Raw genomic sequence first — 13,144 nt, forward strand, 5'->3', positions numbered from 1 at the left:
CAAACTCCTTTTCAAAAGTTACATGGACATGTTCCAAATTATGAAAAACTTCGGATCTTTGGCTGCCTGTGTTTTCCATGGCTTAGACCATATGCATCTAACAAGCTTGATGCACGATCGACACCTTGTGTCTTTCTAGGCTATTCAATAACACAGAGTGCCTATTTCTGTTTTGATAGAGAAACAAAACGGATTTATACTTCGCGTCATGTAGTTTTTCATGAATCGGTTTTTCCATTCTCTATTTCTTCTTCAAAAGTTTCAACAGAGGATGATCAAGACGTCCCCACTCGCTCTCATCCTGTTGTCTCTCTTATACCGCAACCGGTTCCTCATGCTGAACCCCCACCCGCAACAAACCCACCTCAGCCTAACCCTCCTGCTACTACCACTCCCAGCAACACTCCACCTCTCGATGTTCCTTTACCTCCTCCATCTATACCACCTTCAACCCAACTTCCTCAACCTACTCGTGCGAGTACTCGTACCCGGAAACCAGTCCAGAAACTAAACCTTCATACTACCACTACCTCGCTCTTGGAACAGATTCCTAAAACAGTTGCTGAAGCCCTCAAGAGCCCCCATTGGCGCAAAGCTATGAGTGATGAGTTTGATGCTCAAACAGGGAATCATTCATGGGATTTAGAAACACTCACTGAAGCAGCTAATCATGTTAATGTTGTAGGTTGCAGGTGGATCTTCACCATAAAGAGAAACGCAGATGGCTCCATAGCGCGCTACAAAGCCAGACTTGTTGCCAAGGGTTACACTCAAAGACCAGGTGTCGATTATCATGACACATTTAGTCCAGTCGTGAAGCCGGCCACAATCAGGACCATTCTCAGCATTGCAGTTACTAAAAATTGGAACCTGCGTCAACTTGATGTCAACAATGCATTTCTTCAAGGTCATCTCAAAGAAGATGTCTACATGATGCAACCCCCAGGTTTTATTGATAAAGATAATCCCACTGCAGTGTGTAAGCTCCGGAAGGCTATTTATGGACTTAAACAAGCCCCACGGGCATGGTACAATGAGCTCCGCACGTTTCTTCTCCAGTCTGGTTTCAAGAACTCAGTAGCGGATGCCTCTCTCTTTATCTACAACAAGAATGGGGTTCTCATCTACATGCTTGTCTACGTAGATGATTTGATCATCACTGGAAACAGTCCCTCTCATACATCCCGGTTTATCGAATCCTTATCTCAACGTTTTTCTTTAAAAGATTTAGATGATTTGTCGTTCTTTCTTGGCATAGAAGTAATTAGGACAAAGGAGGGAATGCACTTGAATCAAAGTCGTTACATATTAGATCTTCTACATCGTACAAAAATGGCTGACTGTCATTCAATCAAGACACCTATGTGTTCTAACACTACTTTAACGTTGTCTTCAGGTACTCCTTTGGCTGATCCTTCAGAATATCGAGCAGTAGTCGGCAGCCTCCAGTATCTCTCATTGACGCGGCCTGACATCTCCTTCCCAGTAAATAAGCTGTCGCAGTTCATGCACAAGCCCACCACTGACCACTGGCAAGCAGTCAAGCGCATCCTTCGTTATCTTGCTGGCACAACCACACGCGGCATCTTTCTTCCAGCTCACAACACTCCTAGTCTTCACGCGTTCACTGATGCGGATTGGGCTGGGAACCGAGACGACTATACTTCCACTGGTGCTTATATAGTCTATCTTGGTCGTCACCCTATTGCCTGGTCATCTAAGAAACAAACTGGTGTAGCTCGATCATCAACAAAAGCAGAGTATCGGTCTCTTGCATCCACTACAGCTGAAGTCTGCTGGCTTCAGTCTCTTCTGTCCGAGCTTGAAGCCCCATCTCCTACTAAACCAGTCATCTACTGTGACAATATTGGCGCTACATACCTTGCTGCCAATCCGGTCTTTCATTCCAGAATGAAACATCTTGCTCTTGACTATCATTTTGTTCGACAATTTGTGCAAAGCGGTGAACTGCGCGTATCTCACGTCAACTCAGCTGATCAACTTGCCGACGCACTGACGAAGCCATTACCTCGCACACGGTTTGATTCTCTACTAGTCAAGATCGGACTCTCGAATGGCCGTCCGTCTTGAGGGGGTGTGTAAGAGTATGGAAAGTGTATAATCATTAACGTCTATCAACGGCTATATAGTCTGTAATTAGTCTATTGTATCTCCTAGAATATTGCCTTGCCTTTCTTGTGATCATCTCTGTACATATAAGAACAGAGCTCCTTACTCAATAATATTCATTCAATTCCAATACTCAATACTAAGTCTGTAATTTTCACAATCCCAAAATCACAACACATATATTATTAGTTTTGTCACAAACGTTATTCGATCATGTTATCTTTAGGCTTTGTCTTTGATATTTTTCAGTTGAGTTAAAAGCATTTGGTTTTAAGAAATTTTTTTTTGTTATAGCCAACTTTAATCCTCACAACTTCTACTATACCAAGTTACCAACTTATAACCAAAACTTGTAATAGCCGTCTTTTTTAGGACCACCGTCTCCCGGAGTTACAGGCCGCCATTAGCCGAACAAGTGTTACCATAAGCATATTTGTGTGCCACCAACCGCACATGGCCTCCAAATCTTACTCATAACACTACAAGTTTTGAGTAACAAAAATACACATTTTTTTATAATTCTCATATGATGATCCATCACTCTCACTTCTCTCTCTCCGTATAATTGAAGTGTGGTACATGGGAGATAGCACTCTATCTCTACACAAACCTCACATGCTTCTTTATCACTTGATACCATGTGCTTCCCCTTTTCCATATATACTTCCAAGATTACATGCATTCATAGAAAAACAATTCCTTAAATTCAGTTTCATTTTTCTAACCAAATCTCTTAGCTTGGCTCTTAACGTATGTCTTATTTAAGAGCATTGCCATTTCTGCAATAAAGTTGCAAGGGTGTAAGATCAAGGTAAGAAACTGCTTTGTTTAATCATTTAATTCCTTAAGTAATTTGAGTTTAATGCCATTTGATTGAGAGAACTATTATCCCAAAAGTGCAAAATATTGCAGCTTCTAAGAAGAATCTTTAATCTAAATATTAAAAAGTGAAAAAGATAACTTTTTAAGATACCCACAATATAAAAAAAAAACTCTTTTTGTTTTCATTTCACCAAATTAAAAAGAAAGAATAACAAAAGAAGAAAATAAAGGAAGAAAAAAAGAAATATTCTAAAGCTATATTAATATTCTTGTAGTTGAATTTGGAGGTCACATGGGATTGGGATTAGTGGGAAGAGAACTAACAAAAACACCTTTGTAAAACAATATACACTCAAGAAAGAAAGAAAAAATTCACAAAACTATTAAAATATACCACTTAGCATGCTGCGGAATCTGTTCATAGATAACTTCTTCACAAGCTTCTTAGCATCTGAACCTTCAGTTTCTGCTAGCTTCTCTATGCTTTTCAAGTACCCTGAACTCGCAATCTTTCTCCTCGCGCTGTTACAGCTCGTTAAAGACATCAATATCGATATCAAGAACTTCGTGCTACCCGAATCGCTGCTGGCATTTCTCCCATCGTCATGGTCTAGCAGCTTGAGAATGTAGCCAATGTTAAAGTCGTCTTGAGCAAACTTCTTCCTGTTCTTCGGAACCGAGATCAAACAGTATAACGCCACGCTCGCCATCTCTCTTACATCAAATGATTTAGCGTCAAGAAACTTAACTAACTCGGGCATAAAGCCAGCGTCTCCCATTATCCTCTTAACCTCTTCTGGTAAGCTACAGAGCCTAGACGTAACCTTCAAGGCTGATTCTTGAACAGAGATCTCCCCATTGCTTAAAAGATACAACAAATGATCCAAGAACTTGCAGCTCATCAACGCATTCAAACAACCGGGTGACCCGAAACATAAGCTATCAATTGCCCTTAACGCTATCTCCTTAGATTTAGAAGAGGACAACGGATTGGGATCTGATAACACACTCACTAGCTCCTGGATTCCTCCTTGTCTAACCAAGACTTCACGCGTCTGCTCATCTTTAGCACACATACTTAGCAAAAGATCAATAGAATTTACCTGAACAATCTCTTCCTTTGACCCAATAAGCTTAACGAAAGTGGTCATCGTATCGTCTTCTTCAATCATATACCTCTTGATCTCTTCAACACCGACGAGATTCCTCAACACTCCACACGAGCTAGCGATCAGCTCGCCGCTAAACTCGCCGCAAGAACAGATCTTTAGCAGTGCAGAGACGCCTCCATGAGCAGAGACGGACCAAGCGTTCTCCGAATTCTCCGTTAATTTCATCAAACACTTGGCGGACGCTTCTCTACCAACAGAGCTCCCGTTCTCAAGAACCCTAACCAAAGGCCCAATCACACCCGACCGAACCAACACACCGTTGTAAGAACCAAACCCACAAATAAAAAACAAAGCTTTAACAGATTCCTCCTGAACACCCATCTCAGAATCAAGAAACCCGACAAGGAGATTAACCAAATCGTTGCCTTCAATAACAATCTTCACATATCTATCATCCTCCTCCATGGCTTCGTTAAGCTTCACCAAAGCCTGCCTCTTCATCTCCAGATCTCCGACCTTCATCCTCGTCATCAAATCCCTAACGTAGAACCTCACGTCCTCCTTACACGCGCCGCCGCCGGGCTTGGACACGACGATCGCGAAGCCGCGGCTGAGGATCCCGGCGGAGTAGATCCGGGAGAGGCTCCTCGCGTGGCGGTCGAAGCTCGCGGCCATCACGTCCAAATCGCTCTGCATCAGGAGCTTCCCGCTGTACGTGACGTTCACGCAGCGCGTGGCGAGGTCGTAGCAGTCGGTTAGAGAGGTTAGGACGGCGGAGATTAGGGAGGAGAGAGACGGGTCGTGTCCGGAGGAGTCGAGGTTGGAGAGGGCGGCGAGGCCGGAGTAGAGGTCGTCGAGTTTGGCTCTGATGAGCTGCCATTTGACGGTGAAGGATTTGATTGAGTGAGAGAGTGAGATCAGTGAGGATATCGCTTCGATTGCTTTGTCGATGCTGGTTCTTGATTCGTCACTTGTTTCTTCACCCATCTTCAGATTCTTCTTCTTGTTGTTGTTGTTGTTGTTCGAATTAGTCTTAAGTGGTTTTAAAGCAAAAACCCATATCGAAAGGAGATCTCTATTGAGAAGATGACGAATTTGATTCCTACCACAAGGACAACGATGGAAAAGACGGAGACTTTCGCAGGTAATCTCGTTGGGTTATCGGCTATGGTTAGTGGGTTTGACGAGAGAGAGAGAGAGAAATAGTTTGGCTATTTGACGGGCTGGCCTTCTCTTTGGTGGGGTTGGAGGCAGTAGTGACATGTCGAAGAAGAAGATGAAGGGGAGGGTAAAATGGTCATTTTGTTTTCCTTTGGAAGGAGGTGGACGAAAAAGGTTTTATTATTCTTTAGCTTTGTTTAATTACATTTTTTCCATTTATGAAAAAAATATATATATTAGACAAAAATTCCGCTAAACTATCTGTAATTATTATGAATTTCCTTTTCCTCTTTGTTTTGTTTTCGGAAGAAGAGAAACTTGAGAATCACTCATCGCTCATATGAAATGAACATCTGTAATCTATTATATAGTTTTTTTTATTTTTTGTAATATGAGTTTGAAGCTTGACCCTAAAGGACCATTCAATATTTGCACGAGCACACGAGAAACCCGGAAGTGGAAATGGTTATGGGCGGTGAAGCTGGTAGACTATCTGTACAACTTATTACTAATTTTTTGTCATTATCTAAATTTCACTTTTTTGCAGCAGGCATTATCTTAGTTAACTGGTTTGGTTTAGGCATGGTGTTCGGTTATAACGGGTAATCTGGTTAGGTTTATTTTGTTTTACGTCAATTTATTTTTGGTTCAAAATCTGGAATACAATGATAAAAATAATTATTTTATAAAAAATATGTAAATCATTATAAATTGGTGTGGTTCGATTCCATCTTTATTTTATAACTAGTTTACTATTTCTGTTCGATTTTTAAACTAATTATTCACTGAGCTATTAACCATTATGGATAGTGCAAAATTCATAACAAACCAAAATCGACAGCTGACAATTTTGGTTCAGCTTACAAAAATAAGATTGGTTTGGAATTGTTGGCCAGTTTGAGAGCAGAGTTTATGAAAACAACAGTAAGAAGAATAAAAGTATACAAGTATGTGTCAGATAATCTATTTTGCATTCAACTTTCTTAAGTAAATTTAAGATTTAAACTTTCTTACATTCCTCGAAAATAGAATTTAAAACTATTTAGATAGAACTGCAAAAGAAAATTCGAACAGAATTTTTATATTGGTTATTATATATCGATCTGGTTTACAAAATTATATATTATTTGAATAATAAAATTATCTTTTGAAGTAAAAAAATAAAGAGTAAATTTGAGATTTGTTATGAGGACAACGATCACCAATCCTTTGGATATCATCTTTAACAATTCCATGTATATTCTCCATTGCATAAATCAAAGGTTTTTCCTCCGTATTTGTATAACTTTAATCCAAACCATACAAAAAGTATTACCTTTCTATTAACTATCGATCTAACATTAAAAAAAAAACTATCGACTAACAGAAGTTTCCTTATATGTATAAGAAACAAATGCAGATAAAGTCATTCAAGTCCACTTGCTACGAAGCGGATGTAGTAAACTAATGATATATAGGGCATATATGAATGTTGACTAAGGAATAAAGATAAACAATGCATTTTTAATATTTTAAAGAAATTTTATCATTTATAAGAAATTATTTTTCCTTTCAATTCCTTCTTATTTAATTTATTAATTTAGAGTCATATTTTTATTTACTATTAAATGTTACTAAGTTTGAGAGCAGAGTTTAGGAAAACAACAGTAAGAAGAATAAAAGTATATAAGTATGTGTCAGATCATATATTTTGCATTCAACTTTCTTAAGTAAATTTAAGATTTAAACTTTCCTACATTCCTTGAAAATAGAATGTAAAATTATTTAGATAGAATCAAAAAATTCTTTTCAAACAAAATTTTTTATATCTATATTATTAAAACTAAAGTACATTTTGGTACTGTTTGAAAACATGGATAACATTATAAATGTGAATTGTTTGAAAACTTAGATAGCAGTATAAAAAAGAAGTAGAATGCACTCTTTCATAATTTCATTAATATAATTACATTAATTATCTTTCTTTATTTCATTCAGTTTAATAATTTTATTAATTATATTATATTAACAGTACATCACATCATTAATTATATTACCAAAATAATAATAGTGTAAATTTTTATTTATTAGTTAATCAGCATTAACTTTGTGCCAGTTATAAAATAAAAAAATGTTGCCAAAAATTTTCGGTTTAGTTTGTTACTAAACCTTTTTATCTTAGTTTCAATTGGTGAAAACTTACGTAGACAAAAACATAATTCAAAAACATATTTTGTGAATAAAATAATAACTTAAATCAAATAATAAAAAATGTATTACATTTATTGTCACTTAATTTTTCACTCCATATAATTATTTTACTAAATAAAAAATTCTTTATTTAACTTAATTTAGCCAAACACATAAAAATAGTCATTTATTAGTTTATAAAACCAGTTAGGCATAAACATTGACTACTCCATTTAGGTACATTTGTCTTTTCGGGTATCGTTTTTTTTAAATTAGATCCTTCTTAAATATTATAAATTTACGTATGGGTTTTGAGTTGGGTTTTTTTGGGTCTGGATAAGTTTTTTGATGTATATGAACCTAAAATATCTAAGTAAGAAATGTATCTGAAACGAGTTCAGATATTTTATACCAAAAATAACCATATTACTCGATTTGGTCTATGTTTTTGAATACAGTTAGTTATATTAGAGACATATATAAAATATATGACACTAATTATGAAAAACGAATATCAATGTATAAAAATGTAAAAACCAATATCCGCGAATATGTTGGTCAATCTCTAGTTGGTTATTATATTTCGATAAGATTATCTATTATTTGAGTAATAAAATTACCTTTTGAAAAAAAAGAGAGAGTAGATTTGAGATTTGTTAATGAGGAGAATGATCACCAATCCTTTGGATATAATCGTCATCTTTAACAATTCCATGTGTATTCTCCATTGCATAAATCAAAGGTTTTACTTCCATATTTGTATAACTTTAATCCAAACCATACAAAAACTATAACCTTTCTATACTATCGATCTAACATTAAAAAAAAACTATCGAACTAACAGGAGTTTCCTTATATGTATAAGAAGGAAATGCAGATAAAGTCATTCAACACCACTTGCTACGAAGCGGATGTAGTAAACTAATGATACATAGCATATGAATGTTAGACTAAAAAACGAAGAAAATAATGCATTTCTAATATTTCTAAAAAAAGTTACCATTTATAATGAATATTCTTTTTATCATTTTTTAAAACTAATCTATTAATTTAGTGTCTTATTATCTGCTATATAATGTTATCATTAATTTTTAGATTTATTCATTTTACTAGAATATTAGCAGACAAGTAGGACTTACATAAACAAAACACGCGTTACTTAATATTTATGTTTTATGGTCGGCAAATTCTTAAAACTAAACCGAAATTAATTTAATCAAACCAAACAGAATCTGTTATCTAATACAATAGATCACAATAACATAATTTAACAAAAGACATATTCATATTGTATAAATACGAGAAAATTTAAATCATAGTGATATAAAGGACATGTTATCGAATCCCTTACATTGTTATTTAAGCCAAACCAAAACTAAAATAATTAACCCTAAACCAAATCTAATATCATAGATAACCGAACGGTTTTAACATATTTTTAAACCCAAAACTAAAATCCAGAACCAAACTGAAATCCAAAAATACAATCTAGAAACCAACTAAAACATCTAAACATATTAGTGAACAAACAAAAATAATTTCGCGTTTTCAAAACCCAGACACTATCCTAGTTTTTTTTATTGTGGAGAAATATAGAACAAATTTATTACCAGTTAGATCCATAATGTTTTCATAAATTATTATAGATTTTCATAATGTCAATGATAATGTTGACCACCGTTATATTTCTTAAAATTATGTGTACATGTAATTCATATGCCATTAAATAACTCACAAAAATATTTTTGTATATTTTTCTAGGAAAATGTTGAAATGATAAATTTCTGATTGTTTTATTAATTGGTATACCGTAAATACATTTTTTTGTTCATGAGATCAATGATCGTTTAGCTAAGATTTCATTTTGCTGTGTCCTGTGTGTGGGTGGGGGCTACGTTGATCATCCGAAAGCAGTTTATTCATTATACCCAAGATAATATAACTTACAAATATGTATATATATAGTATAACTTACCAAAATAAATATAATATATATAGTATACGAAATGTTTCGATTTTTGTTATAATAAATAGAGATCCGATTATATGGATTTTACATCTATATTATTAAAACTATATCTATATTATTAAAACTGTAAACATTTTGGTACGGTTTAGAAACATAAATATCAATATAAATGAGAATTATCTGGAAACATATATACTGTTTTTTTAGTAATTTTATTAATATAATTATATTAATTATATTTCTATATTTTACTCAGTTTAACAATTTTATTAATTATATTACTTTAACAATATATCAAATCATTAATTATATTACAATAATAATAACAATATAGATTTTTATTTATTAATTAATATATTAACTTTATGCCAATTATAAAATCAAAAATGTAAAAAAAAATTGAGTTTTGTATACGGTTAAACATTCGATTTAGTTTATTTTACTAAAACTTTTTTTAATTTTAATTATAATCGGTGGAAAATTGCGTAGACAAAAATATAATTCAAAGACATGTATTCATGAATAAAATAATAACTTAAATCAAAATAATAAAATATATTACATTTATTGTCACTTAATTTTTCACTCCATATAATTATTTTACTAAATAAAAAATTCTTTATGTTTTACTGATTTTATTAAAACATATAGAAATAGTCATTTTTATTTGTTTATACAACTAGTTAGGTCCGAACATTGGCTATTTATCTATGTACAAGTTATTTTTTTGGGTATTATTTTTTTTAAAATTGGATCCTCCTTGAATATTATAAATTTATGTGTGAATTTTGAATTGAATCATTCTGAGTCCGAATGAGTTCAGGAACCTAAAAATATCTAAATAACAAATGTATATTAAACGAGTTTGGATATTTGTACTAAAAATAGTCATATTACTGGATTTGGTCTATATCTTTTGAATAAAATTAATTATATTATGACACATCTAAAATATATAATACTAATACTCGCGCGGAAACGCAGATCAGTTTTTAGTATCCTTTTTATAACACGGATTTCACATATTGTTTAAGTGTGAGACGCCTTAAACACTCTTTTTGGGAGAAACTAATAAGAAAAGGAAATCAAATTAAGAATAAGGCAATTTGTAATTTTGTATGTACTTATCTCAAATGCGTGACGAAGATGTCTTTTAATATAATTAGAAACTTTAGACCTTTTACCTATAATCTCTTTAAATACGGATTAGATTATTAATTATATATTAACTTGTTCAAAAGGTAGAGGGTATTTTCACAGAATACACTACCAAATATATATAATTGGATAAGATGTACAAGCTTTTTCATTCATCTACTTTGGTATTAAAATATGGGATGTACGTGATTTAGGGGTATCTCCTATAATTCCCAAACAATGGCCTTATGAAATAGGTATATGCATAACAGTTGACTCAATACGTATGAATATTAAAGGAAGCAAGTGATGGTCCGTGATGAAACATGAAGAGCCAAAAACTGTCAAATTAAATGCAAAGCAAATGGCCTGGCTACCTCTCACATGATGACATGAATCAAAAGTTACATCGTATCTGATATAGGAGTATTAATTTCTCCTTGTAGTTAAGACTTTCAAATTTGATTTTATTGTTCAACCGCACTTTTTTCTTTGGAAAAACTTAAAGTTTAACCGTATAATGTGTTTATGTATTATTTTATTTGTATTTTGTACTGATCAACCCCGATCATAAATATCCACCCATAGAAGGTATGAGGCCTCCATATTTTAGATATCAGTTCAGTTTAGTTCGGGTATTTTGGGGTTTCAGTAGTTTAGGCAGGGGTTAGAGGATCCATTTATTATCTAATTTTTTTGTTTGGGTTCGGTTTAGTTCAAATAGTAAAATTAGAAATTGGAAATTATCCAAAAAAATTTGGTTTTTATTTGGTATTGGTTCCGGTTTGATTATTTTGAATAATTCAGGTAATCCGGATAAATTGTCGGCTATTCTGGATAAATTATCGAATAATTAGAATGATTTGGATAAAATATCGGATAATTCAAATTATTTTGAATATTTTAAATAAAAATATCAGGATAACTCGAATTATTTTGAATAATTTATATATATATGTACATATATATATTTGATTATTTTATAAGTATATATAATTAATATTTTTATATATTCACGTATTTGTTTGGTTCATGGTTTGGATCCAGTTATTTTAGATATATAAATATGGATACTATTTAGATATATATGAAAATTTTGATCTAGTTCTAGTTTTGGGTATTTTGGTTTGGTCTCGATTCCAGTCTTTTGTTTTGTTTTATTTTTTTCCTCTTGAAGGAATACTTTGGCTACAATTACTACTATTGATGTTCATCACATAAATTTTTGGTTGACTTTTTGAAGTTTCCTATCAGTTTAGCCATTCGACGGAAATTTAATGCGACTAATAGATTAAACCACACCTAGTATAGAAGCATTGAAATTTTGAACATATCCTTTTCCAAAAAAAAAAAAAAAAAAAAATTGAACATTTCCGATTTGTTTTAAAAAAATTGAACATTTCCGATTTAGGTGTCTTTTTGTAGTTATTTTTTAAGCCACGTCAAATATTTATCAAGACATGCGAAGTTACATGAATCAAAAAGATAAAAGCTAATTTTTAGATTTTTGGAGAACTATCTAATTTTTATCTTACTATATTAATTATTAAGATATATTTAACTGCATGATGTAAGTTTCTTTTTGAAATTAAATGATGTAGGTTGTGTTATATCTATATTTCCCTTTGTTCTTTGTTAACTTCGTTTTTAGCTGAAACTTAAGTTAACCAAATTTTCTTAGAGTTAGAAACACACGTATATACTTTATCAAAAAGAGCACACCCGTATATAAGGTGAATATGTATTACAAAATAAGAGCATTAAAGATTACCAAAATAAAAATAAAAATAGAAGCACTGAAGTGCCTATGCAGGGTTATGGATTAATGTAAGTTTAGATGTTTTCTCGTTTCAATACACATGCATGTTGTAAAATTTATAATATATTTGATGAAGACATTTATAATATATTTGAGGAAGACATTTATAATATATTATTGTACACCCAAATTTGATGAAGAAAAGATACTAAGGCTTCGAATATTTGTAAACTGCACGACACTCGTAATTAATAGTAACAAATTTTTTTTTACATATGCATATATGTTTATATGTTTTTTGTTATTATTAAGATCATATTGTAAGTATTCCTCCGTTGTTTCATATATCATCATTTGGATCTAGTTGAACTTTTTACATGATAGATTGTGCAATTCTATCCGTGAATAAAAAAAGTATTTAGTATAGAAACCAAAAGTTAGGTGTGGAAATACAAAAAAAAAAAAAAAACAAGCAAAGAAAGTGACTATGACATCGACGTTTGAGTAGTTGAGAAGGGAGATTTCATATGTGCAAACGCATTATAACATATTCCTTAGTTTTCACGAAAAATATAATAATCAAAATGCCAATTTATTATTTATTAATAAAAATATTATAGTTTAGAAAAGAAACAAAAATGGTTACATAAATCAAAGTTTATTGGTCATCTATTTATAGTAGATCGAAACCAATATTATATTAAACTTATACTGTGTTTGTCCCATATAGACTGTTTTGAATTATAATCTATCTTTTGATAAAAAATATATGAAAATGTTAAATTTAAATGCCTCATAATGAAACAAAAACTATAGAGTTTTTTGGCATTTTTCATTGTTGCTCTTGTATATATTCCAGTTTAAGATTGTCTTTCAGAATAAAAC

At 32.4% G+C, this 13,144-nt stretch overlaps 1 protein-coding gene across 1 annotated transcript; it reads right to left on the bottom strand.

Moving 5' to 3' along the window:
* Nucleotides 1-3,112: 3,112 nt before the first annotated feature.
* Nucleotides 3,113-5,547, bottom strand: LOC103838449. The gene has a single exon (XM_009114890.3). The coding sequence runs from the start codon at nucleotides 5,049-5,051 to the stop codon at nucleotides 3,336-3,338; it is 1,716 nt and encodes a 571-aa protein (XP_009113138.1). The 5' UTR covers nucleotides 5,052-5,547; the 3' UTR covers nucleotides 3,113-3,335.
* Between the last annotated feature and the right edge of the window lie 7,597 nt (nucleotides 5,548-13,144).

This window comes from Brassica rapa, chromosome A09, assembly GCF_000309985.2.
Source record: "Brassica rapa cultivar Chiifu-401-42 chromosome A09, CAAS_Brap_v3.01, whole genome shotgun sequence".
NCBI classification, from domain to species: domain Eukaryota; kingdom Viridiplantae; phylum Streptophyta; class Magnoliopsida; order Brassicales; family Brassicaceae; genus Brassica; species Brassica rapa.